General features: G+C 52.3%; 3 protein-coding genes across 3 annotated transcripts in view; all 3 read right to left on the minus strand.

Annotated features, from left to right (window-relative positions):
• Positions 1-5,730: 5,730 nt before the first annotated feature.
• Positions 5,731-18,645, minus strand: SCARF1 (scavenger receptor class F member 1). Its single transcript, XM_037494213.2, has 11 exons — positions 18,513-18,645; positions 18,113-18,174; positions 17,795-17,896; positions 15,815-16,340; positions 13,529-13,747; positions 12,996-13,124; positions 12,045-12,148; positions 11,462-11,582; positions 9,772-9,893; positions 9,544-9,690; positions 5,731-8,148 (listed from the first exon to the last, which is right to left on the minus strand). Exons 1-11 carry the CDS (start codon positions 18,608-18,610, stop codon positions 7,289-7,291), a joined length of 2,490 nt encoding a protein of 829 aa, XP_037350110.1. The 5' UTR covers positions 18,611-18,645; the 3' UTR covers positions 5,731-7,288.
• A 448-nt stretch (positions 18,646-19,093) lies between these two features.
• Positions 19,094-22,842, minus strand: RILP (Rab interacting lysosomal protein). The gene is made up of 8 exons (XM_037492537.1): positions 22,615-22,842; positions 22,448-22,541; positions 22,256-22,362; positions 21,972-22,163; positions 21,584-21,726; positions 20,799-20,921; positions 19,849-19,932; positions 19,094-19,566 (listed from the first exon to the last, which is right to left on the minus strand). The coding sequence occupies exons 1-8, from the start codon at positions 22,840-22,842 to the stop codon at positions 19,425-19,427; spliced, it is 1,113 nt and encodes a 370-aa protein (XP_037348434.1). The 3' UTR covers positions 19,094-19,424.
• An 805-nt stretch (positions 22,843-23,647) lies between these two features.
• The window catches only part of PRPF8 (pre-mRNA processing factor 8), a 29,090-nt gene continuing 25,691 nt past the window's right edge, over positions 23,648-27,046 (minus strand). Inside the window, exons 40-43 of the mRNA XM_037491494.1 lie at positions 24,668-24,808; positions 24,404-24,543; positions 24,106-24,308; positions 23,648-23,956 (exon numbers count right to left, since the gene is read on the minus strand). Coding sequence (XP_037347391.1) covers positions 23,802-23,956; positions 24,106-24,308; positions 24,404-24,543; positions 24,668-24,808 — 639 coding nt within the window. The 3' untranslated portion in view covers positions 23,648-23,801. The remainder of the gene's footprint in view (positions 23,957-24,105; positions 24,309-24,403; positions 24,544-24,667; positions 24,809-27,046) is intronic.

Consider the following 27,046-nt stretch of genomic DNA (forward strand, 5'->3'; position numbering starts at 1 on the left):
ACACTGCCGCCCGCTGATTGGCTGCGCGGGGGCTGGAAACAGGCGCCGTCCAATCCGCGGCCGCCCGCCCGCCCCGCGGCGAGCAGAAGCCGGTTCCGGCCGGACTTGGAGACAAACAAGAGAGCTGGGGGGGCTCGGGGGCAGCGCCGGGCTGTGCCCCGCTCTGCCGCCTTCAGCCGGAGTCCCCGCCGGGCTGGGAACCCCCGGGGTCTTGCCCCTGCGCCTCGCCAGAGCCCCACACCCTGCCCGGGGTTGGGACCCCGGCTGGGCGCCCGGCGCCCCCCGAACTTGCCCCGCTGCACGCCGGAGTCCCTGGAGCACCACTGAGCTCGCGCACTGCACGGGGCTCCGGCAGACCACATAGTCGCGGCTTCCCTCGGCCCTGGGCGCCAAGCCCCGATGCTCTGGCTCCCGGGGGTGGTTCTGCGCCCGCCGCCCGCGTCCCCTCCTTCCCACGCAGGGCCGCCGGCCGCGCCGGGCTTTGTGTTTGGAGTCCGCGCGCTCGGGCTCCCCGTGTCCCCCGTCGCGGCGCCGTCCGCCCATCCCGGAGAGAGGATCGCGGTCCAGGGCCGGTGTGCCTCTGCCCGCTCTCCTAACCCATCCCCGCCTCTGGGAAGCCGTCTGCTTAGTCCCCGGACGGGGTCACTTAGGAGACTGAGGTGGGAGTTTGGGACTTGTTCGTGCCCTGGCACCGCGTTTTCTCTGGTACCTCATCCCTCTCCGCGTCCTGCTTCCCGTGTTCCCCTCGGAGTCAGCGCCCCAGCCCCACGCAGGCTGACCATCCTGGCGCTCTCCGCCCGCGCTGACCATCCCACACCCCTCTCCCGAGCCGCCTCCCACCCCCTCCGCCCGGTTCGCGGACGTCTCCTTCAGCCAAGGGCCCTCGATGTGGGGTGATGCGAGGGGCAGCGCCAAGCTGCGAGCCGTAGTCGGACCTCCGGGAAGGAGCGTGGGCTGGGATTCCCGGTTCCCAGTCCTGTCAGCCAAGCTGGACCTGTTCGGAGAAACTGCCAGGACAGGTGGATGGAGCCCGGGCGCTGAAGGTTCAGCTGCCCGAATGTGTCTCCGGACCGGAGACCCTACTCTGACCTCGGAGAATCTTCGGTCTCCCCCCAGCCCAGCTTGGCCTCCCTGGCACGCTCTGCGAGGTGGCTTCTCGCCCCAGGGTTCTGGAGTCACTCCTTATCCACCCACTTTCTTTCCTCTCGTATTCACATATCTTTTCCCTAAGTCCCACTAGTGCGGCTTTTGTCCACCCTCTCCAGGGGCCCAGTTCCCAACATCTCAGCTCACCCGGCTCCTACTAGTGCGGGAGCCTCCTGGGGCCGGCTGTTCCTCCAGAGCGAGGGCGCCCTCTGCCGCCCCGTACCCGCTGCTGGCAAGCGGACTCGGCGCGCCTGGAGCCCTGGACTTGGGGGATCCTGGCTACTTAGCTGGGTATCTACCCTGCACAATCTCACCCATTTTACGAGTGCCATCTGACAAATTTCAGTCTTCCCTTCCTCTTCCAAGAGCCACCTGCTTAAGGGCTGTCTTCAAGGTAGCTGTTCCATACATATCTCTAAACTATTTTAAGCCCTTCTCTAAAATAATTTACTCTCCCCCCCAGACTATCCCCCTATTCTCTCAGATAATAGCACCACGACCTATTGACATTAGACACCGTTATCCATTCTTTCAACAAATATTCGTTGGGCACCTGCTGTTATTGTCCCTCTCCTTTACCTGGCCTCCGCAGTCATACTTCCTAAGTATTTATCTAATCTGCCCATTTGTGTCCCTAGGAGTGCAACTGCTGTTCCATCAGCCTCCAATGTCAGCCCCTTAAGTGCATATCTCCCCATTCCCAGTGAGGTATGAGGAATGTAAATCTGACCTTGGTATATCTGACCCCGCTAAAATCCTTCAGAAACTTTACTATTTGCCCTGCAGGATAAAGTTCAAGTTCCCCAACTTGACCTACACAGGCTCCTCCACACCAGCCCTTCCTTCCTGTGAAGACTGATTGACCTGCCTGGTCCTAGAGGCACAGATCACTTAGAATTGCTTGTGGTTCCTGTACATGCTGTTCTTTGGTCTTTGACCCTCAAACAAAGTCCCTTCTTAGCACCTCCTCCAGGAAGCCTTCCCTAATCATTCCCCAGAGTACTCTCTACTTTGTTCCCTGCAATTATCTGTTCTTCTGTTTGTCTCTGCCTTTTCCCATTGACTATGAACTCTTTGGGGGCATGAACTTTGTCTTTTTGAAAAATCTCTTTAGGGGCCTCCCTGGTGGTGCAAGTGGTTAACACACAGTGCTATGAAGCTATTTGCAGCCACTGCAGCACAAGTTCGACACCCGGCCAGCCAGGGAGTCACCCACATGGCGTAGCAGACCTCTCCTGACTTGCCAGCTGCTCCCCTCAACACTGCATTTCAGTTAATCTGCTGTTCTGCTCCCCACTCTGTCTCTGATGAATCCTCTCACCCTCCACACCTCTGGCCTATAACCCAGTTCTTGTATGCATAAATAAATGAATCCTTTTTAAAAAATCTCTTTATAGGTTTTTTTTTTTAAGATTGGTTTGTTTATACAAGAACTGGGGTACAAGCCAGATATGCGGGAGGGTGAGAGAATTTACCAGAGACAGAGTGGGGAACAGAACAGGCAGACTGACTGAATTACACTGCTGAGGGGAGCAGCGGGGGAGACAGGAGAAGTCTGCCGCCGTGTGGGTTGCTCCGCGGTGGGTGGGGATCAAACCGGCACTGCAGAGGCTGTGGACAGCTTCACAGCGCTGTGCTCAACTGCCTGTGCCACCAGGGAGGCCCTCTTTATAGGCTTTATTGTGAAAAATAGAACAAATTTTTCACAGAAGTCTTAAAAACTAAAAATTGCAATAATTAATGTAGTAGAATGTAAAATGTTTTCCTCTTTGAAGTATGTCTTTTAGTAGCTATAATTTCTTTTGTGTTTTAATTATATTTATAGGTATAGGTTCATACCTGCTCAGAGGTATGTTACCACACACCCCCACCAAAGTGCCCATAATCCTCCACCATAGTCCTTTGGGCTCCCTGTCCCCTTTGTTCCCACTCCTACCCTCCCTCTGTTATTAATAGCCTCAATCCTACAATTCTACAATCAGATTTCTAGAGTTTGTTTAGGTTTAGCTTTGTTCCTTGGTTTTGTTTCTTTATATTCCACGTATGAGTAAAATTATACATTATTTGTCTCTCTCCTGACTTTGCTTAGCAAAATCCACTGTAGTTCCATCCATGTTGTTGCAAATGGCAAGACTGCATTTTTTTATAGTGAAGTGAACTCTATCTTATTCAGCTTTCTCTATTCAGTCCTAATACAGACATAAACACAAAGGATATGCATAATATGAGTGTGTTGAATAAAAACATGAACAAACAGAAAGGGGTGGAAGATACCAGTTTCTTGGGACAAAGGGCTCAAAGCTGGGAGAATGATGGTGATGCCAATGATACTTAACCTTTATTGAAAGCTCAAAAGTTACTAGGTGCTTTACATATAGGCTTTATCTTCACTTTTCAGATGAAAAGATTGAGACTTTAAATAATATCTCCAGGGCCTCCCCAGTGGCTCAGTGGGTTGAGCACTGCTCTGTGAAACTGTCCACAGCCTCTGCAGTGTGGGTTCAATTCCCGGCCAGCCAGGGAGATACCCACATGGCAAGGCAAACCTCTCCTGTCTGGCCCGCTGCTCTCCTCAGCGGTTCTTGTATAAATAAGTAATTATTTTATTTATTTATTTATTTATTTATTTATGCAAGAACCAGGATACAGGCCAGATACGCAGGAGGGTGAGAGGATTCACCTGAGACAGAGCAGGGAACAGAACAGGCAGACTGACGAAATACACTGCTGAGGGGAGCAGCGGGCGAGACAGGAGAGGTCTGCTGTGCCATGTGGGACCCTTGATGGCCGGCTGGGACCGAACCAGTGCTGCAGAAACTGCAGACAGCCTCACAGCGCGGCACTCAACCACCTGCACCACCAGAGGAGGCCCAAATAAATAATTCTTTAAAAATAAATAAATAAATAAATAAATAAATAAATAAATAAATAATATCTCCCCAGACACAAACCAAGTACGTTTGAGTTGAAATGTGAACTATTTGAATTAAAACTCCAGTTTTGTATTTCTTTTTTCAGTCTTTTTGTCATGTTACCAGCACTCTTGGTATGTCATAAAGAAATAAACTACTGAGGGCCTCCCTGGTGATGCAGGGGTTAAAGTCTCAGGGCTATCAAGCTATCATCAGCCACTGAGGCATTAGATTGATCCCTGACCCAGGGAACTGGCCTACATGGCACAGCAGACCTCTGCATTCTGGTGCACTGCTCCCCTCAGCAGTGTATTTCAGTAGATCTGCCTGTTCTACTCCCCACTCTGTCTCCAGTGAATCCTCTCACCACTACCACCAACAACCCCCACCCCACCCCCATACCTCTGGCCTACACCCCAGTTCTTGTATACATAAATAAATACAAATAAATAAATCTTTTAAAAAAAAAGTTATGGACCTCCCTGGTGGCACAAGTGGTTAAGATGCAACCTATGAAGCTATCTGCAACCACTGCAGCATGAGTTTGATTCCTGGCCAAGGAGCTACCCACATGGCACAGCAGACCTCTCCTGACTTGTCTGCTGCTCCCCCCAGCAATGTACTTCAGTCAATCTGTCTGTTCCCCACTCTGTCTCTGGTGAATCTGCTCACGCCCCCACACCTCTGGTCTGTACCCCAGTTCTGGTATGCATAACTAAAAAAATCTTTGGGCCTCCCTGTTGGCACAAGGGGTTAAGCACTGCACTATGAAGCAATCCACAGCCTCTGCAACATGAGTTCGATCCCCAGCCAGCCGTGGAGAAACCCACATGGCGCAGCAGACCTCTGCTGTCTCGCCTGCTGCTCCCCTCAGCAGTGTATTTCAGTTAGTCTGCCTGTTTCTGTCTCCTACTCTGTCTCTAGTGGATTCTCTCACCCCCTGCATCTCTGGCCTGTACCTTAGCTCTTTTTTTTTTTTTTTTTTTAAAAAAAAAGATTTATTTATTTATTTATTTATTTAAGCACTGGGTACAGTCAGAAGCGCGGGAGGGTGAGAGAATTCACCAGAGCCAGAGCAGGGAGCAGAGCAGGCAGAAGGACCGAAGTACACTGCTGAGGGGAGCAGCGGGCGGCAGGAGAGGTCTGCGCACCATGTGGGACCCTCACCCGGCGGCCGGGGATCGAACCGGCGCTGCAGAGGCTGCGGGCAGCCTCGCAGCCCAGCACTCAACCGCTGCGCCACCGGGGAGGCCCTGTACCTTAGCTCTTGTATGCATAAATAAATAAATCTTTAAAAAATAATAAAAATAAATAAAAATTTAAAAATCTTTAAAAAAAAGTTCATCCTTGTAATCACAGAAATCAAAATTTTAATATTTTTGTTGGTTAAAAACAAAAACTTCTATCTATACAAGGATTTAACTTTCAAGATTTTACATGTATTACTTTATTGTGCTAAAATAGACACAGTTTTTTAACCTATCAGATTGGGTGTGGGGAAATAGATACCACTATAATTTGCGAGCATATACAACCTACAACTTTTTTGGAGAATAATTTAGAATAAGTATAAAAATGTTTAATGTTGTACCCCATTAAACCAGCAATTCCACTTTTAGGAACCTCTTCTGCAGAAAAAAACTTGCACAAATTCCACGTAGGGAATATGAACAAAATAAGTATACTATATCATTTATTGTTTCAAAACAATTAAAAACAACCCAATTCCCCATAGGTAGGGGATTGTTTAACCTGTTATTTCTACATGATGGAATCTCATTTCACCTTTTTTTAATTTTATAAAAAGAGGTAGTTTTATATTTACTGACATCAAAAGGTATCCAGGATACATTAAGTTAAAAGGCAAATTGCAAATAGTATGCTTCATATCATCTTTCCTTTGTCGTAAATATTTGTTTACATGTACACAAAAAAAATCTGAAAGAAAGCACCTAAGCTGTTAAAGGGATTCTTTGAGCACTGCCATAGAAGGGGAAATCACTCTTTATCTCTGATTAGGTAATAAAAGTAGGCGAGGAAAGAATTCAACACAAGGATCAAAAGGGGCCTCTCTGGTGGTGCAGGGGTTAAGTCTCATTACTACCCCCTTGGCCTGAGTTCAATCCTCTGCCAGGGAGTTAACCCACATGGCACAGCAGACCTCTCCACTGCTCCCCTCAGCAGAGTATTTCAGTAGATCTGCTTGTTCTGCTCCCTACTCTGTCTCTGGTGAATCCTCTCACCACCGACCCCCCAACTTCCCCGCTGCACCTCTGGCCTACACCCCAGATCTTCTACACACCTAAAACAACAACAACAACAACAACAAGCTCAAAAGGCATCCAATGAAAGGTAAATCTGTCCCTTACTGATATCCTGATTCCTCTGAGAAGAAGGGAAATCTCGTTTTTACTTTATATGTACACCTGCAATGTTAGTAATTTTTAACCAAAAAAAAAAAAAAATGCTTTTTATATTTTTAAAAAATTCCATCTAGTGAGAAAAGTAAAAAGAAAGTTCACTGTAGGAAATTGCAAATTATACAAAAGTTTAAGAAGAAAATAAATATTAGACACAATCAATTTACCAGAGAAAAATATCAATTGATGCCTTTCCTTCAAATCTTTTTTATGCACACAATATCATTTTTTTTAAAGTTTGTAAAACACAAACTCCACACAAAAAGAGAGTTCTAAATACGTATTCTGAGGGAAAAATCAATTCATAAAAAGGAAACTTACTCTCTATTCTTTATACAACAGTATAGTGTGAACATTTTCCCACATTAAATATTTTTGCACAGCGTGATTTTTTTCAGGATTATTTGGAACCTACATATGAAATATTTATTTAACCTATCTTTAACCATCAAACATTTAGGTTTTTTCCCACTTCAGGAAAATGTTTTGCAAATAAAGGGGGGAAAATTGCTTTTGGGGGCAAACAGAGTCCAAGATAACAGAAAAAAAAAAGTCCCTGCAGTCATCTCTTTCCCTTTCCTGACCCCATCCTGCGAGGTGTCTGCCAGGCTTTCCAGATCATTCCCAGAGCATTGCCAGGACCCAGAGCCAACTGGCGTCCAACCCTGACTATTCCCTGTAGAAGGGCAGGACCTCTGGTATGTCTGTCCTGGCCCTGTGATTGTTTTCTAGCTCAAAACAGAATCTGATCCAGGGCTAATTCAAATGCACCCCCATCCATAGTCTTAATATTCTCCAATGTCAGGGTCCTCAGGGCTCTGGGGGCCCAAACATAGGTGTAACATTCTCATATTGAGGCTCCTCCTGCCCTTCCTCTTCAGCTGGCTTCTGAGGATCCTGTTCCAGGAGGCTATTGGTGGGGGCTGGCTCCTGGGTGCTCCCTGAGCCCTTGATGCCATCCTCTAGGCCCCTGGTCACTTCCTCTGGCCTGGCTTCTGCAGACTCTGAGGCTCCAGTAACCTCATTTGGGGGTGCTGAACCAGGACTCTGATTGGCAGTGCCAGAGGCCAGCCCTGGGCTGCCCTTGTTCCTACTTAGGGCCCGGCGTGGAGGCTTAGGGATAGCACTCTTGACTTTGGGCTCTGCCTGGCCTTTCTGGAAACTACCAAATCGGCGAAGGACAGACCTGACAGGGCCCTCAGAGCCCCGGGGAGTCCCTGCCAGCATGTAGATCGTGGTCACAGAGTCTGAGCTCTCCTGGACACAGCCCTCGATGGCTTCCACACGCTCAGCCACTGTCCGGCCACCAAGGGGGAACCGGTGGCGGCCAACAGCTGAGTCCTTAGGGCTGGCGGCATCAGGAGGGGCCTCATTCACTTCTGCTTGCTCTGGGCCAGTGGAGTCCTCAGTCTCTGGGCCATGAGAACCTGGCTGTGCTCCCCGGGGCAGCCTCTTGGGCTTTCGAAGTGGGCTGGAGAGCTCCCCTGAGCTCTGGTGACTCTGTGGTGCAAACTTGGTGCCTTCAGCAAAGGAGACTGATGGCCGCTTGGCCCTGGCTAGACTGGAAGTGCGTGGGATGACGAAAGGTGTAGAGGCATCCTCAGGGGGTGGGAAGGGACCTCCAGCTAGATTGACCCCTGGCAACTCTTCTTGGGCCACAGGGACCATCCCTAGCAGAAGAGACATAAGAGTTTGGCCAGAGTTGGGCGGGCCACCCCAATCCATGCTGCTTATCAAGATCAGCATCAGGCCTCCCTGGTGGTGCAAGGGGTTAAGATGCAGTCTATAAAGCTATCCATGGCCACTTCAGTATGAGTTCGATCCCTGGGCAGGGAGCTACCCACATGGTGCTGCAGACCTCTCCTGTCTTGCCTGCTGATCCCCTCATCAGTGTATTTCAGTCAGTCTGCCTGTTCTGTTCCCCACTCTCTCTCTGGTGAATCCTCTCACCCCCTGAACCTCTGGACTGTACCCTAGTTCTTGTATGCATAAATAAATAAATCTTTAAAAAAAAAAAAAAAGAAAGAACGCCACACTCTAACCAAGTAAAAACTTGGTTATGCCATACAGCCATACAGCCATATCCCTCTTGCCTCTGGGCCTTTGTATACACTGTTCCCTCTTCCTGAAACATCATTCTCACCTCTCTGACTTTCATTTGGCTAATGCCTACAGATTCTGCTAGACTCAACTCCATTATCACTAACACTGAGTCATCTTCCCGGAGCCCAGGCACCTCTGATACTGGTCATGAGTCCCTACTGGTATGTCTCCATCAAAGCATGTATTACTTTGTTCTTTAAGAATCTGATTATTGTTCACCAGTAATAAACTTGATGAGACAGGAATCTGTATTGTTCTTTCCTGTGTCCCAGAGCCAGGAATAGTGACTGGTATAGTGACTTGATGCACATTTATGGATGGAATCAAGAAAATGCTGGCGGGCCTCCCTGGTGGTGCAGCGGTTGAGCTCTGGGTTGCAAAGCTGCCCGCAGCCTTTGCAGCGCCGGTTCGATCCCCGGCTGCTCCCCGGCCACCGGAGGAGGGTCCCACATGGTGTGCAGACCTCTCCTGCCGCCCGCTGCTCCCCTTAGCAGTGTACTTCAGTCCTTCTGCCTGCTCTGCTCCCCACTCTGGCTCTGGTGAATTCTCTCACCCTCCCGCGCTTCTGACTGTACCCAGTGCTTGTATAAATAAATAAAAATAAATCTTTAAAAAAAAAAAAGAAAATGCTGGCCTCCCTGGTGGTGCAAGGGATTAAGATACAGCACTATGAAGCTATCTGTAGCCACTGCAACATGAATTTGATCCCTGGCCAGGGAGCTAACCCACAAGGCACAGCAGACCTCTCCTGTCTCGCCCGCTGCTCCCCTCAGCAGTGTATTTCAGTAGATCTGCCTGTTCAGCTCCCCACTCTGTCTCTGGTGAACCCTCTCACACCCCACACCTCTGGGCTGCACCCTAGCTCTTGTATGCATAAATAAATAAATCTTAAAAAAAAAAGAAAAAGAAAATGTTATGTTGGGCAGGGCTGTTCAGGGGTGAGTGGGCTCTTGGGTGGCTACCTTCTTGGGGTGGGACGCAATAGGCAGGACCTTCATCATCCTCTCCAGACTCAGGATCAGAAGAGAAGGAGTCATCTGAGGCCCAGCCAGCAGAAGGAGGCTCGATGAAACTGTGGTTGAAGGGGACCTCCGGGTCGTGGTGGGAGACTGTAAGGGGCTCCAGGTTAGGCAGAGAGCCTGATGGGAAGCTTGTCCCATCCCAGGCCCTGTCCCTCAGTGCCCACTTACCTGTCACCCAGGGAAGCTTGTGGCTGCTGAGGGAACCACACGGAAGCACAGAGCCCAGGCTGGCCAGTGCCCCCCAGACCTGCAGCTTCATCCTGGACACAGCAGCTCCATCTCTCACTGGTCTGAGGGTACAGGAGGATGGTCAGTGCATGGATCCCTGGTTGGGGCCAGGTGGGGGCAGGAGAAAAGAGCCAGGACCATTGTGGTCCTGAGCATATAGTGAGGGAAGCAGGGTGATATAGTGACTCTGTGTACTTCAGCAGTTCCCGATGACTACAGGTAATATCCAAACTCTTGAGCTTGAGATATGAGCCTGACACAGAAGACAGTGTGACTCTAGAGTCAAACAGAACTGGGTAGCAACTCTGTTACACTTCACCAATCTGGACCTCAGTTTCCTCATGTGTAAAATGGGGACAATGCCTATCTGAGTTGTTTTCTTCCCCCCAAATCCAGCACAGTGCCAGGCATCCCCAAAATGCAGTTGTATGTATTCATCATCCTCATGGATCCCCAGTACACCTATCTCAAGTGGCACCACCTCCAGGAGCCTGCACTTGTCCCCTTCACCAAGCTGGGAGTGACTGCTCCACTCAATACCATTACTCTGTCAGCCTTTGTATATGTCCTCCTCCTTGTAGGAAGAACTTCTCCAACACAGGCTCTGTGCCCCAAGAGACCAACAAAGGGGTTTGCTCATGTGTGAATGCCCACAGCACCAAGGAGGAGGTCCTCAGGATTAGAGCATGAACAGAGTCCAGAAACAGGGGATGAGCTTTGTGCCTACCAGTGATTAGCTAGGTACCAGTGAGGTGCCTACCAGTGAGGCCTCCTCAGGCCTCAGTGTCCTCCTCTGTTACATGAGAATGCTAATCCTCTTGCCCGTCCGTCATTCCCTGCTCCAAACCTCTACTGTGGAGGGTCTCAAAGGAATGAAAGGGTGTAAAGAGATTTTGTAAAGGAGGGCCTTCCTGGTGGCCTAGGGGTTAAGTCACAGGACTATCACCCTGATGGTCCACAACAAAGGCCTGAGTTTAATACCCGGCCAGGGAGCTGACCCACCAGGGAGCTGACCCACATGGCACAGCAGACCTCTCCTGTCTCGCCTGCTGCTCCCCTCAGCAGTGTATTTCAGTGGACCTGCCTGTTCTGCTCTCCACTCTCTCTCTAGTGAATCCTCTCACCCCCCGCACCTCTAGCTTACACCTCAGCTCTTGTATGCATTAATAAATAAGTCTTTGAGAAAAAGAAAAGAGAAAGACTTTGTAAAGGAACAAAGTCTGTGCAAGCAACGTTCTTCAGTGGTGGGCCCCACAAATTTCCTCTCCTCCTCTCTCAGAAAACCACACGTTTCTCTGCTAAACCACTGCTCAGATTCTTATGTCACTTTCTCTCTATGGGGTTTGAGGCCTAGTCGCTTCCCCTTCCTGCCCAGAGCTGCTCTGCTTCTACATGCCCTGACCACCTGCCAGCCTGGTGCCCAGTGCCCCTGCTCATGCTCTCGCAAGTCAGAAACTCTCCTATGAAGGTTTCTGAGGAAACCAGGCAGCTGACCTTGTATCTCCAGGCCAGGGCCATTGCCAACTGCCATTACCTCTGACCTAAGTGTTTGACAAGGCCTGACTTTCCCCATCCCTGAAAGGAGGCCAGACTGAGCTATGGGGCAAGGAAAGGACAGGCCAGTGTTCACCTGTCCTTGGGGTCCAGTCGTGCAGCCCAGCAACAGCAGACACAGCAGGCAATCCCTAAGAGAAGCAGTAGCAGAGGTACAAGGATGCCCACAATGAGGGCCACATCCTGGCCGTGAGATCCTGGGGAGAAAAGGGGATAGTTAAATACTCAGGACTTCGCTGTCTCCCAAACATGTTGTCTCATCTCTAGCTCTGTGCACCTCCTCCCCAGAATCTTCCACCTGTGTGTCCCTCCCCCTCTTCTGAGAGATGTAGACTGTTCAACCTGGAAGCCCCTTCCTCCAGGCAAACTCCAGGCAAGTCTGTCCCCTCCTGATGGTCCCTGGCCTGTTCCACAAAATCTGGCCCCTAATTATCATGCCTCATCCCAATGTCCAGCCCTGCCTAATCATTTCCTCCGCTCTGGCTTGGTTTCTGAAAGGGCCAGGGCTCTGTCACATCTTCAGGGGGCCCCAAAGCATTCATACAGTGTTCGGGCATAGGAATGTCTCTGAAATGGGCCCAGCCTCCATGGCAAATGATGTGCCACCAGAGCCCAATCTTTCCTTGGGTACTGCACCCTCCACTCTCCTTCCACCTTACCAAGCTGGCAGGCCCCAGAGACAGGATGGCAGGGTCCCTCTAGGCATTCACAGGGAATAGAGCAATTGTTTCCGTGGAAGCCAGATGGGCATGAAATGTTGCAGCTATGGAGTGACAAGAAGAGACAGGTGGCAGGCTGGGTGAGAAGGGATGGAGGTGGTCAGGGACAGGGGAAGGTAGATTTCTGGGTGAACTATTCCCCACTCCTCATCCCCCCCACATCAGGCCAAATACCTTGGATAAGTACCAAGCAGACACCCATCCCCCCTCATCTGAGCCATATTCTAAGTACCCTGGCAGTGTTTGGGAGAATCACTCAGCCCCTAAGCCAGTCTTCTAGGGAGATCATCCCTAGAATTGCCAAACTGCCCCCAGACTCCCACTTTTCCGGGGTACAGCCCTCAGGGTGGTATACCACTCATTATCCTCATCCCTGTCACCCAGCACTTATTTGAGATAAAATAAGCAAGAGGCCAATGGCATTCAGAAAAACATCCTCAGGGTCTGCAGGTCTAAGGAGGCCCAGCCTGCCCCTTACTCTCTGGGCCTCCATCCTCTCATCTAGAAAATGAAACCTCTTCTATTGGACACTATAGTCTGTCCTATAGGAGGATAATCTGATATTGGCGACATTGTTATTCATTTTTTTACCACCTAAAGACTTTCGGGAAACAATAGTAGGACTTGGTGTCCTACCCCTAAACAACTTTCCCATCCCATTGGGGAACTAGTCCTTTTAGATTCAGCATCACTCTGACCTTCCCTTGGAATATGCAGAACCCACAGGAGATGTTCTTAGCTATAAGGATAACATAAGCATTTTTTAGTTATGAGACTTCTCAGTGTCTGGGAGGGAGAAGCCCAGGAATAGAAATTTAGAAAACAGATTACAAAGAAGCCTAGGTCCCTGCCTCCCCCGCACCTCCCCACCCCCAGGGCCCTGGTTTTCACCTGGGCCCCCAGTAGCCGGTGTTGCAGATACATTCCCCAGTCACAGCATCACAGGTCCCCTGAACACAGGTGGGGCAGGTAGAGCCACAGCCCTCCCCATAGGTGCCAATAGGGCAGGGGTCTTCACACCTAAGGTGAGGCAAGATTCAGCATGAGGGAGCAGGACAGGCCTGGTCCCACAGGGGAGGCAGTATCCATTTTCCCCCACGCTCCTGGACTCAGGAACCTGACTGTCTATTCCTCAGCAATGAAGTTCAGGTGCACACAGGGCCTTGAATGTGGAGCAAACCCAACAGCTGACAGATTATAGATCCCTGGAAGAACAGGGCAGGAAGTCTGATTGGTGGGGAAGCTGGAAGAGAGCCCTGCCCAGGAGCTCATCATCACCCATGCCTCTCCTCTCAGTTTGGGTCAGGAGGCAGGCCTTAGCAGGATGTGTGAACATGTGTGTGGCAGGAAGGGCAGCTAACCCAGAGAGGGGTGAGAGTCCTGAAGGATGGTGCACTCCACTCTGAGCAGATAGACTCCCTTACCTGGGCCCTAGCCAGCCGGAGTCACAATGCTCACAGTGCCCATTGTCTGGTTGACAGGTTTCCCCAAACCGGCAATGGGGGCACTGCTGTCTGCAGCTCTCGCCAAAGGTTCCAGATGGGCAGGGATGTTGGCACAGGGTCCCATTCCAGCCGGGCTCACAGGACTGACAGCTGCCTGTGTCTGCAGAGCAAGGCTCATTCTGCTTGCAGTGGCCACAACTGGAGAGAGAAGAGGCTTATGGGAACAGTGGAGGTGGGTGGATGCAGTGCCTACCCAGGCCACAAGGGGTGCTGGAGAGCAACCAGAGTGCAGCTGGGTTTCAGGCACCGCTGAGCATTGCTGGACAAAATAGAGTCTGGAGATGAGCTCTATAAGCTCTAGTAGGAGTCCAACCCTCTCCTACAATCCCATTCTGGGATCCATCTTATCCTGGGGTGCAGGGTCAATCAGGAGCTACAAGGCCAGCTGGATCAGCCAAGTGGCCACCAATCTCTGTTTCCCTCTGCCCAGCATCCCCCTCCATTGCCTTCCCTTCTCTTCCTTTTGTCCCTGCCATCTCTGAGATCTGGCATGACTGGGACTTGGCAATTTATCTTTCTATAACATGAAAATGCAAAAATGCATAAAAATAAAAACATAAAATGCTTGTTTTTGCCACTATAATTTGAAATTTATCTTTTTAATTTTTCCTCAGTTTTATTTTTTAAAGATTAATTTTTATTTCTTTATGCAAAGGCTGGGGTGTAGGCCAGAGGTGTGGGGGTGGGGGTGAAAGGATTCACCAGAGACAGAGTGGGGAGCAGAACAGGTGGATCTACTGAAATACACTCCTGAGGGGAGCGGGGTGAGACATGAGAGGTCTGCTGTGCCGTGTGGGTCAGCTCTCTGGCTGGGGAGAGAACTTTTGTAGAAGTGGCTGTGGATTGCTTTATAATGCTGAGCCTTAACCCCATGCACCACCAGGGAGGTCTCCCTCCCCCAGTTTTATTGAGACATAATTGACACAGAGCATTGCATAAATCAAGTGGTACAGCATAGAGACTGTGCATTATGAAATGATGACCATAATAAGTCTACTTAACAAAAAAAAAGTCAAAAAATGTTTTCCTTGTGATGAAGGATAATTCTCAACAACATTCAAACATAGGTTAATTTCTCACTGATCCCTAATAGTTACTACTTGAAGTTTCTTCTTCCAGATACTTATCTGGGATATATGTGTGGATGAGACCCATCAGTGGGGGGAAGAGTGAGGGTTCATAAAATCAATTTAGCAGATCCAACATCAAAAATAAATAAGTAGGGACCTCCCGGTGGCTCAGGGGTTGAGTCTCAGCACTATCAAGCCACTGCAGCACGAGTTCAATCCCAGGCCAGGGAGCTAATCCATGTGGCACAGAAGACCCCTCCTGTCTCATCCACTGCTCCCCTCAGCAGTGTACTTCAGTCAGTCTGCCTGTTCTGTTCCCCACTCTGTCTCTGGTGAATCCTCTCACACAGACACCCCACCCCCAACACCTCTGGCCTAGACCCCAGTTCTTGCATCCATAAATAAATAAATAAAATCTTTTAAAAAATAAATAAATGCAATACAGTGTATGTATGTGCATCTGTAGCAAAGATAAGTATGTGTTGTCTGGTTAAAGTTTTACTTCAATTGTGTGTGTGTGTTAGCTGGGGTGCAAAACGTATTTCTTATTGTGGGTGAAGGTGGTCAGAGTTTAAAAGTTGTGGGCCTCCCTGGTGGCACAAGGAGTCAAGCACAGCAGTATGAAGCTATCCGCCGCCTCTGCAGAATGAGTTCGATCCCCGGGCGGCCAGGGAGCTAGCTACCCACATGGCACAGCAGACCTCTCCTGGCCGCACACCTCAGCAGTGTATTTCAGTCAATCTGCCTGTTCTGTTGCCCACTCTGTCTCTGGTGAATCCTCTCAGGCCCCCACATCTCTGGCCTGTACACCAGCTCTTACATAAATAAATAAATAAATCTTAAAAAAAAAAAGTAACCAAAGGAAGAGTGGGTGAGGCTGGTCTAGGGAGATGGATGGCCCTCCCCTCCCCCTTTCACCTTGTCCTTGTGTATTTTTGTGGAGAGCACTGAGCACCCTCTCTGCTTCCCCACCTTCTTCCTGAAACGCCAGCTCCTCCTGCCTCGCCCCCTTTCTCTCATTGCCTTTCCCCTCCTGCCCTCCCTTCTCTCGCTCCCCTCCCTGCCCGCCCCTCCAATTCCATCTCCTCCTACGTGCTGGCCCGGTCCCCCGCCCGCAGTGAGTCCCCCCACTCACTGGTCGCGACACTGCTCCCCGTAGCGGCCGGGCGGGCAGGGCAGCTCGCAGCGCGCGCCGCGGAAGCCGGGTGGGCAGGTGCACTGGCCGGAGTCGGCGCTGCAGTGGCCGCGCACACACTCACAAGGGTGCTGGCACTTGTTGCCCCGCCAGCCGGGCAGGCAGGCGCAGCGGCCCGACTCCTGAGCGCACGGCGAGCCGTTGCAAGTGCACTGGAAGCTGCAGCGGCGGCCCCACCAGCCCGGCTCGCACAGGCAGGCGCCCGTGTCCGGGTCACAGCGCGCCGTCGCCAGGTTACACTGGCACGGGCGGTGGCACGTGGGCGACCACCAGCCGGGATCGCAGTGGCATGCGCCCGTCGCGGGGTCACAACGCCCGCGGGTGCCGCAGGTGCAGGCGAACTCGCAGTGTTTGCCCCAGCGGCCAGCTTGGCAGCGGCACACGCCCGTGGCCGGCTCGCACTGGCCATGCGGGTGGCAGGTGCAGCTCTGACGACAGTCGGGGCCCCAGTACTGGCCCGGGCAGCCTGTGGAGGAAGGGGGAGAGGATTGGAGGGTGAAGGGAAGGAGTGAGGCCTGGGCTTTGATTCCTGCCTCCTGCCCCTTTTTTACACCAAAGAGGGGCACCAGGCCCACCCTCCCAGAATCAGGGACAAACCCGTGGAAGATCTGGTACCTAGCCTCCTGGGCACAGCTCTCCTCCTGCTGAGACTCTGATCTACAAAACCCTGAGCAGTGACCTGGCCTCCCACTTCACATTCTAGAATACACTTGAAGATCCTGGAGGGACAGGGCTTGTCAAGAATCATATAGAAGGGCCTCCCCGGTGGCACAGCGGTAGAGCGCTGGGTTGCGAAGCTGCCCACAGCCTCTGCAGCGCCGGTTCGATCCCCGGCTGCTCCCCGGCCACCAGAGGAGGGTCCCACATGGCGCGCAGACCTCTCCTGCCACCCGCTGCTCCCCTCAGCAGTGTACTTCGGTCCTTCTGCCTGCTCTGCTCCCCACTCTGGCTCTGGTGAATTCTCTCACCCTCCCGCGCTTCTGACTGTACCCAGTGCTTGTATAAATAAATACATGTTTAAAAAAATAATAAATAAAAAAAATAAAACGGGCCTTCTTTAAAAAAAAAAAAGAAATCATATAGAAGGGCCTCCCCTGGTGGCGCAGTGGTTGAGCGCTGGGCTGCAAAGCTGCCCGCAGTCTCTGCAGCACCAGTTCGATCCCCGGTCTCCGGGCGAGGGTCCCACATGGCGCGCAGACCTCTCTTGCAGCCCGCTGCTCCCCTCAGCAGTGTACTTAGTCGGTCTGCCTGTTCTGTTCCCCACTCTGGCTCTGGTGAATTCTCTCACTCTCTCACACTTATGACTGTACCCAGCGCTTGCATAAATAAATAAGTAAATCTTTTTTAAAAAAAAATCATACAGAAGTGGGTGCCGCTTCATTCATGCCCCCTCCTCCCTTGCACTGGGCTCCCCCAAGCGTTAGAAGTGAGTTACGTGTCCATCCTGCTGCCCATCAGGGTCTACAGGAGGAGACTCATTTCCCCCCAGTGTCCCTCTTGACACAACCACGGTGTCAACCATTTCTCATGACCCTCTGTACCGGATGGGGTACAGTCTAGCCAGAGACCTTCCGCTCTCCACACATGGCCAAGGTAGATGTGGGGGAGACTGAGAAATAGATCGTTTGCCAATTAACAGAGATCACCAGCATCTTTTCTGAGAAGTTATAAAGGAAGATGAAGAGGCCAGAACTGAACCAGTCGGTAGGGCTTTGTGGATACAGGGGGGGGGAAAACCAGATGACTCAGGGCATCTCCTAGAAGTGCGTCACTTCCTGTCCCTGGGCCTCAATTTCCTCAGGGAAGCTCAGAAAGGATGCTGCCCCTGCTGTTCTAAGATTGCGTTCCTACCTGCTTTGCCTTCCCACTCCCCCAGTTCTGCCCAGCAACTTTACCCTCCAGTGGAAACTTAGGACTCACGGGAGTTGCACTGGGCACCGAAGAATCCAGGTTTGCACCGACAGAGGCCTGGTTTCACACATACCTCATCTTTTCGGCAGGCGTCCACGCCCTCACAGATGGCTGAAAAACACCCCACCCATGTTGCAAGGACTGGGGTGCCATCAAGAGGGGTTCTCTCTTTCAGGCTCTTGGTCCCCTTGGGGCTGAGAACGGGTGTCACAGGGTGGCCCCTAGTTCTAGGGGAGGGAAAACAGGCCCCAGGAGGGTAGAAAGGAAGGGTCACTGGGCTTTGTTCTCCCCTCTCCTCCACGGGGGTCCATCTGGCTGGCTACTCACGGATCGTGCATTCTTGATCTTTCTGCCTCCAGCCTGGGCAACACTGGAGCTCAGCAGAAGTGCTGTGGGGTGGAGAGGGGTGAGCTGGGTGGGGTGGGGGCGGGTGCGGGTACAGCTTGACTCCTCAGGTATGGATCACTGTCCCTGGCTGAGATGCGGGAGGCTGTCTCAGCCCCATCAGGCAGGCCCAGCCAAGTGTCACAGCCCCAATGTCCCCAATCTCCTCTCTCCTTCCCTGACCTTCCCACTATTTGCCCTGACCACTCAATACCCTCCAGATTCTTCTCAAAGGACTCTCAAGTCCGCCGTCCCCTCAGTGCCATGAACCCTTCCACATACTCTTTCCCTCCAGTGCCACGTCAGTTCAATCACTTTCCCATAAGAATCCCACAGGACCCACCTGTTGGCCACGCAGACATGCTTCCCTTTGGGGTCCAACTTGGAGCCCTGCGTCCCCCCAGACCAGAACAGCAGCAGGAGCAGTATTCCCAGCCCCATGGCGACCTGTGCAGCTACAGCCGGAGGCTTGGGTTCCTCTGGCCCCCACTGATCCCAACCCCCTCCCTGCTTCCTCCCAAGGCTTTTCCTGAGGAAACCAGGCCTGAGGGGGCGGGCTGCCATGAGGCACCTCCCTGAGAGGGTGGTACAGAGAAGACCAAACACCACATAAATGAAAGGGAAATGCAAGTCAGTGGGGAGGCCCCAATCCCAGCTTAAGAGCTGGGCTTAATCTGGAGGGGGCAAAAAGAATGAAGCCGGAAGTCCCAGGGTTTTGGGGATAGGGGAGGGGAGAGGGTAAGGGCAAGAGCCATGGGGGAGCCATGTCTTTTCATTAGGTCACACTCCTAAAGGGCGGCAGGAGCTGGGAGAAGTCTCCCATCCAGTGACAACCACGAAGGGCAGACGTCAGCCTGCTGGCACTCCTGGCAGAGCTGAGTGGGGGCAGACCATGGACAGACAGACACGCAGCAGTTTCTGGGTATCACAGGAAGTTGTTTTATTACATTAGCTTAAGCCACCAACCCCTGGAGGCAGGTAGTGAGCTCTCCATTTCACAGAAGGGGAAAACCTGAGAGTCAGAGAGGAAGCACTTCGATCTGACTCAGAGGCTTGGGGTAGAGACAAGGAAGGTGGCTGGGCTCCCTAATATGCCCTGGCTCAGGTCAGGACTGGAAAGAGGCTGGGGCTAGGAAGGAGGGAGCAGCTCTGTCCTCACTTAAGGTCATATCCACCCACAGCCAGACTCCAAAGTCAGGCATCTGGGGCAGCTGAGACCCCAGACAAATGTTCATTGTGCACAGAGCAGGGCCCATCAAGAGTTGGGAGTTGTATGGCTGTCCACAGGCTCCAAGTGGGGGTGCTGTGGGACATCTTCTCTCCTTGGTATGCTGGGAGTTGTGCTGCTCTTCTCAGCTTCAGGGGCCTTCGCTTCACCCTGATACCACAGGCTAAAGCTGGGGGGAAAGCCAAGAGGTAGACTGAGCCTCAAAGCCAGAGTGAAAGAGGATATTGGCTATGAGCAAGGAGTGGTGGGGAAAGGGGTGTGGTAGGAAGAAAGGGCAGCATGCGGTAGTGGGGGTGTGAGGGGCCAGGGCTGGAGAAGCAGGAGGAGAGGAACGCTTGATGCACAGGACAGCAAGGCGAGAGTCACTGGAGGGGAAAGCGCATGCTGGAAAGAACCAAGATTGGCCCTCTATCATCCCTGCCGCCTTTGCCACCTTCTTCTCCCAACATACAAACTCTGTATTCTGGACTCAGGGGGTGGAGGGTGGTCTTCCTTATCACTGGAGAGCAGGAGCCATGAGTCATCTTCATCATCACTGAGACAGAGAGAGGAGACGTGAGGACCATTTGTCAAGATCCTGAGGGACAACGGGAGCCCAGCCTACATCTGGCCTATGTGCAGCCCTCAGGAACGGGCTGAGGAGGATAGAGCGAAGGCCGAAGAGAATGTGACCTGGGGAGATGAAGGACGGTTTGAAGCTTTTATTTTATAGTATGACAGACAATGGCCCCTGACAGGGCTGCAGCTATAGTCTTACCCCTCTAAGAACGAACAGAACCTGGCAAACCAAGATGTAACTTCGGAGAAGCTATTTCTTCAGCAGGCTAGATAGCAAGTGTGACAAGTGGGAGCAGTACAATCCAGAGAGAAGGGTGACTGGCTCGGAACAGCAGACTGGACGGCAGGCTGGAGGGGTGACCAGACCAGATTACCAGGCCCAGCCAGGGTGCTCAGCCAGAATGATAGGCTGGATCAAGCCAGACTGGACTGGAGAACAGGTAGGGGGTGCCGGTTGGAATGATGAGGCCAGAGTGGTTGGCTCAGTAGGGCAGGCTGGACAGCAGCAGCCTCAAGGGGTAACCAAATCAGAACAGGGCAGGCTGGATAGCAAGCTGTAGGGGTGACCAGGTCAGAGTGGCAGGCTCAGACAGGCACCAAGTTCGGGGGGTTACCAGGCCAGATTAGCAGGTTTAAGAAGTGACTAGCTTAGGGAGGCAGGCTCAAAGAGGTGACTAGGCTGGGGTAACAGAGATGAGCAGGCTGGGTCAGGAGGCTCAATGGTGTGACCATATTAGATCAGCAGATAGCAGGACTGGGTTAGCCATGACCAGGTGGGGTCAGCTGGCTTAGCAGAATGAGTGAAGGAGGGCTGGCTCACAGGGGATGAAGGCAGAGACTTACCTGCTCTTGGCTTCCTCTGGGGTCCCTAACATCTTGGCCTTGATCTTCTTCCGCTGCTTCTTGACAGCTACCTTCATGGCTTCAAGTAGAAGTCCAGGAACCCGGTGATCTGTGAGTAGCTCCCTATAGAGAAAGAGGAGCAGAGGAAGTAGTGGGGATGCCAACAGTAGAACCCCCACAACCTGTACATAAGGTGCCCCACCTTGTTTATTTAATTTATTTATTTACTTATTTATTTATTTATGCAAGCACTGGGTACAGTCCAGAAGTGTGGGAGTGTGAGAGAATTCACCAGAGCCAGAGCCGAGAGCAGAACATGCAGACTGACGAAGTACACTGCTGAGGGGAGCAGCGGGCACAGCAGGAGAGGTCTGCGTGCCATCTGGGACCCTCCCTGGAGGCCGGGGATCAAACCAACGCTGCAGAGGCTGCGGGCAGCTTCGCAGCAGCCCAGTGCTCAACCGCTGTGCCACTGGAGAGGCCCCCCCACCTTTTCAAAACACTCTGTCTTGCTAACACTCCTTAGACCTTAGCTAAATATTCCCTCCTAGGAATATTTCCTTGACCACTAGTGCTGTGACCCTTGCACTGTCTCTCTCCCCCATTTGGATGAAGCTCCAGGAGGGTTGTTTGATTCATGTCCTCCCTGAGCCCAGCACAGAGGCTGGCCCATGTCACTGTGGATAAATAAATGAACCAAAGACTATGATGGGTGGCCTGAGGCCCAGAAGCAGGTGTGAATGAAGCCCCCTCAGCTTCCCCCAGCCCAGGCTGGGGACCCTCACCGCTGGAAGTAGGCCAACTCCTCCTTCAGCAGGAACACATTGGCTTTGAGCTCATTCCGCTCCCGAAGGATCTGCTGAAGCTCCTGTCGACTGAAGTCGCACTGCACTGCCTTGGAGGGGCATCCTGGCTGCTGGGCATCCACCTGCGGAAGGACAGACTTGGGTGGCCTCTACTGGCGCTCCCCTGCCTGCAGGCCATCACGGGAACAAGAGGCAGTCGCTGGAAGGGAGACTGCAGTAGATCCGTAATCCGGTTAAGAGTCGGGGTAGAGGCCGGCTGGGGGCTCAAACTTGCTTCAAAAGAGCAAACCTTTCCGGAATACCCACCAAATCACAGGCGCTGTGAATACCGGGCTGAGCCCCTGACCTCATCCTCGTCTGCACTCACCGGGTCTTCAGGAGACCTAGGGGTTCTTGCGCCTGCGGGCTCGGGTGCGCCCCCCGGCTCCGGCGCCCCTCGGCGCGGCAGCTCTCGCTCCCTCTCGCGGTCACGCGCGGAGCGCAGCTGGGTTTCCACGGCCGCCAGTTTGTGCCGCAACTCCGTGTTCACCAGTAGGAGGCGCTGCAGCTGCTCCTGTAGCTGGGGGCGGAGCAAAGGGCGGGCTGTTGGGCGGGGCGCCGATGGCCGGGGGCGCCCCGCCCGGCGCCGCGCTCTGCACCGCCTGCCCTCACCGCCTCGGTCTCCTGGCTCCGCTGAAGCAGGTCGCGGCTGTGCGCCCGGAGTTCGTCCCGCTGTCTGTCGGTCACCTCCTTGAGCCGCCGCAGCAGAGCGCGCTCCTCTGAGGGAGGGTGGTTCTTAGTGGCGGCCTCGCGCCGGGGGAGCCGGCCCCCGACCCGCCGCATCCTGGCCGGGCCTGCGCTCACCTTGCGGCCCGGCGCGCAGCTCCCTGCGGAGGTGCTCGTTTTCCTCCCGCAGACGCCGCAGCTCCACCTCGGCCTGCTGCGCCGACACCTGCAGCTGGGGAGTCCAGGCCCTCAAGGTTAGGTCCCCAGCGGCCCCACGGGTGGCCGGGGAGGGGGCCGTGGCTCACCGAGTCAGGGGCGGGCCCCACAGCAGCCTTTTCCAGCAACTCCAGCGCCCTCACCACCAGCGGCACCAGCCCGGCTGCCGCCTCCGGCCCGAAGCGGCGCGCCAGCTCTTGTAGCTCAGTGCCCAGGGCCCCCGCTAGGTGATACACAAGCTCCGCCGCCGTCCCTGACCCCGCCGCCACTCGGGACCCCAGGCCCTGAGCCCCCGGCGCCATCCTCCTGGGCTCCATGTCCCCCGAAAGCCTAGGGTGGCACCAACCCCCACCCCCGCCCCCGCTCCGGCTGGGACAGGAAAAAAAACCAAACAGTTCCCGCCCAGGAAGCAGTTTAGGGTAGAAGGCGGGGTAGAAGCCACGTGGGAGGAGCGATTAGGGGGAAAGGCAGGGAAAGACCATGCCCTAGGCCTCCTAGGTCCAGTCCCATTCAAGCCCCCAAGGTCACAGGAAATAGGACGGTAAACTTCCAGCCAGATATCCAGGAGCCAGGCTCAGGGCTGTAAGTGGCCACTTTCACCAGGCCCTCCCCACACAGTGCCCAATCCAGGCGCCACCCGCGCCTGTAGTCATGAGCACGATTTGGCGGAGAAATACTTGAGGGGAAAGGTGAGACTTAGGCAGCTGCTACTGCCCTCTGAGAGGCGGTCAACCGATTCAGCTATGTTCCTGTTCCCTCCCAGAAGTGCCACAGAACTTAAGGGGCTAGGCTGGGGGGCCACAGAACAAGCCACAGAACTTCCAAGACTCACAAAAACCAAAACCAAAACCAAACCAAACAACAAAAAACCCCTGGCAAATGTTGCAAGATATTGAAGAGGGGGCAATGTTTTCCAAGTATGCTGTAGGGAAATTAGCAGGTGAGGTCAAACAGTAAGAGTCAAAGTCCATGTCCCAGCCCTGTAGTTCCTAAATCTAGGGACTATTTAGCTCTATTGCCCCAGTCAAGAGTGAGCCCAGCACCTTATGGTGAATAAGTTCAGCCTCCTGCCATCCCTACACCCAGAATTTGAGCTCGGGGGAAAAAAAACTCAAACACTTGTATTTATACAAAATTTATTATTACTTTGTTCACGGTTACAAGATACAAGGTCAACATCACAAGCACAAAATAGGAAAAAGGACCACGCTGCTGAATGTCACCAGCTTGTCTGCGGGGGCAAGAGGCTCCAGCCTTTAGGGAGTCTGAAGCAGAACTAGGCATAGAGGTCCTCCCGGTCCGCAGAGTAAACCTCTCCCTCCTGCAGGAGGGCAAAGTTAAGGAAGTGGGAAGGCCTGTGCACCTCGTGGTAGAACTCTTTGGGGTTTGCCAGCTGCAGTTCATACTTCATATTGGGATCATGCCGAACACCTTGGGGTAGAAGGAAAGATCCAGTGTTAGTAAGGTCTACCTTCCTCACCCATTCTTGGCCCTGGGGCCATCTCTGAACCAGAGTTGCGCCCTAAGTGCTCAAAGTGACGGTCTAACCCGCCCCCACTTCTGTGTATTCCACCACTTACCCATGAAGTTGTAGTTCCACGAGGACTGGGCAGGAACCATAAAGAAACCAAGGAAGCGGTCTGACAACAGCATCTGGACCCTCTCATAGTGCGAGGGTAGGTAGCCCTTAGGGTTGTTGCCTTTGTCTGTGTTCTGGCGGCCCCATTCATAGCCACTAGGGGTTAGCTTGTAGGCTGTCAAAGTGCAGGAGCCAGGTGTGAAGCTGGAAGAGGAATGAGGAGAGTGTCAGCTCACAACACCATCTGAGCCTGCAATGCCTACCCCAATATACTTCCTCCCAAGTGCGCCCACGCCAACCTGCAGGTGATGATAATGGTCTTCTCGCCATCCCAAGACGGGTTGTCAGCCATGATCTTGGCATGGGTGGTGACATCCTGGGGTGACAGTTGTGGGGACTCATTGGGCTGAGTGTGGATCCAACCTAAGGGTTCCATCTCCTATAAGCAAAGAGGAGTAAAAAGCTATTTAGTGCCCCGTCTATAGACAGGAATCCTACCCTAAGTGTAATATGCCCCTGTCATCACCAAGTCACCACTGTCCCTAAGCTTTATCATCACTGACCTTGAGGTACTCATGCTGAGGCAGCTGGCCAGGCAGGTGCACAGTCTGGTGAGTGCCCCACTGTGGTACCATGACAATGCAGCGAATCTCCTTCACCTGGGGGTTATCTGGTGGACTCACGCCATACAAGTATCCTGCAATCTAGATGCAAGGGAGTCAAGAACCAAAATAATTCTCAGTATCAGTCCAGACGTAAGCTGTCAGGTGTTTCCTTTCCTTCCCCAAAAGCGAGGACAGAGTTCCTCAAAGTGTCAGCATCATCGCCTGGGGCACTTTTACAAAATGTTAAAACATGGACCTCATATCTCAGTCTTATATCAGAATCTCAAGTGAAGTCCTAGAATTGGCACTGCACACGTTTCCCAATTGATTATAACATCCATAAACAAACTGATCACTCAGTGAATTTTAAGAATTTAAATATTAAATGTAAAACTCACACAGGTCATTACATTAACAAGCTTAATTTTTTTTTTTTAAAGATTTATTTACTTATTTATACAAGCACTGGGTACAGTCAGAAGCGCGGGAGGGTGAGAGAATTCACCAGAGCCAGAGCAGGGAGCAGAACAGGTAGAATGACAAAATACACTGCTGAAGGGAGCAGCAGGCACGGCAGGAGAGGTCTGCATGCCATGTGGGACCCTCCCTGGTGGTCAGGGAAAGAACCGGAGCTGCAGAGGCTGCGGGCAGCTTCGCAGCCCAGCGCTCAACCGCTGCGCCACCGGGGAGGCCCAGCAAGCTTAAATTCTTGAGTTACAAATTGGTATTTTTAAAAATATGAATGTCCCAGATTAGTAGTAAAGTATCTTTTTTTTTACAATATTTGCCATCTGTAATTGCTTTTTTGAATTACCTTCTTCTTTGACATTCTTCTACACTTACCCTGTTTTTGTTTTTTAAAAGATTTATTTATTTATGCATACAAGAACTGGGGTATAGGCCAGAGGTGTAGGGGGGTGAGAGGATTCACCAGAGACAGAGTGCGGAACACAACAAGGGGACTGACCAAAACACACTGCTGAGGGGAGCAGTGGGTGAGTCAGGAGAGGTCTGTTGCACCAGGGCAGCTCCCTGGCTGGGAATTGAACTCGTGCTGCAGTGGCTGCGGACAGCCTCATAGGTTGCATCCCAACCCCTTGCGCCACCAGAGAGGCCCTGTTTTTGTTTTTTAAAGATTTATTTATGCATAGAAAAACTGGGGTGTAGGCCAGAAGTGCAATGGGTGAGGGGGGGTTTGAGAGGATTCACCAGAGACAGGTGGGTAGCAGTACAGGTGGATTTACTGAAATATGCTGCTGAGGGGAGCAGTGGACAAGACATGAGAGGTCTGCTGCACCATATGCGGTTGAGCTCACTGGCTAGGGATGGAATTCAGGATGTAGTGGTGATAGCACTGAGACTCAACCCCTACACCACAAGGGAGGCCTTATACTAACCTTGTTTTTAAAAGTCAACTTCTGGGCCTCCCTGGTGGCGCAAGGGGTTGAGCGTCAGCACTATGAAGCTATCCATAACTACTGCACCACGAGTTCAATCCCCGGCCAGGAAGGTGACCCACATAGCACAGCAGACCTCTCCTGTTTCGCCCACTGCTCCGCTCAGCAGTGTATTTCATTAGATCTGCCTGTTTTGCTCCCCACTGTGTCTCTGGTGACTCCTCTCACCCCCGCACCTCTGGCCTATACCCCAGTTCTTGTATGCATAAATAAATAAATCTTTTTTTTTAAAAAAAGTCAACTTCTGAGGATTCCCTATTCTAGATGCTAATCCATTATTTTAGAATTACATATTTTCTTCCTGATTTTAGGTTTTTTTTTTTAATATTTATTTATGCATACAAGAACTGGTGTACAGGCCAGAGGTACAGGGGGTGAAAGGATTCACCAGAGACAAAGCAGGGAACAGAACAGGCAGACTGAAATACACTGCTGAGGGGAGCAGCGGGCGAGCCAGGAGAGGTCTGCTGCGCCACGTGGGTATCTCCCTGGTGGGGAATCGAACTCATGCTGCAGAGGGTGCCAAGAGCCTCACAGGTTGCATCTCAACCTCCTGCACCACCAGGGAGGCCCGATTTTAGGGTTTTTTTGGTAGTACTTTGTCTTACTCAAGTTATTTTGCCTATGGCTCTGTTTTCCTTTTTCTAAAGATTTATTTATTTATGCATATAAGAACTGGGGTACAGGGGGATACAGGCCAAAGGTGTGTGTGCGGGGGGGTGAGAGGATTCACCAGAGTCAGAGTGGGGAACAGAACAGGCAGACTGAATGAAATACACTGCTGAGGAAATCAGGTGAGACAGGAGAGGTCTGCTATGCCATGTGGGTAGCTCCCTGGCAGGCCAGGGATCAAACTTGTGCTGCAGAGTCTGTAGACTGC

This window comes from Talpa occidentalis, unplaced genomic scaffold (assembly GCF_014898055.3).
Source record: "Talpa occidentalis isolate TD23 unplaced genomic scaffold, MPIMG_talOcc4v2.1 talOcc4.7, whole genome shotgun sequence".
Taxonomy (NCBI): domain Eukaryota; kingdom Metazoa; phylum Chordata; class Mammalia; order Eulipotyphla; family Talpidae; genus Talpa; species Talpa occidentalis.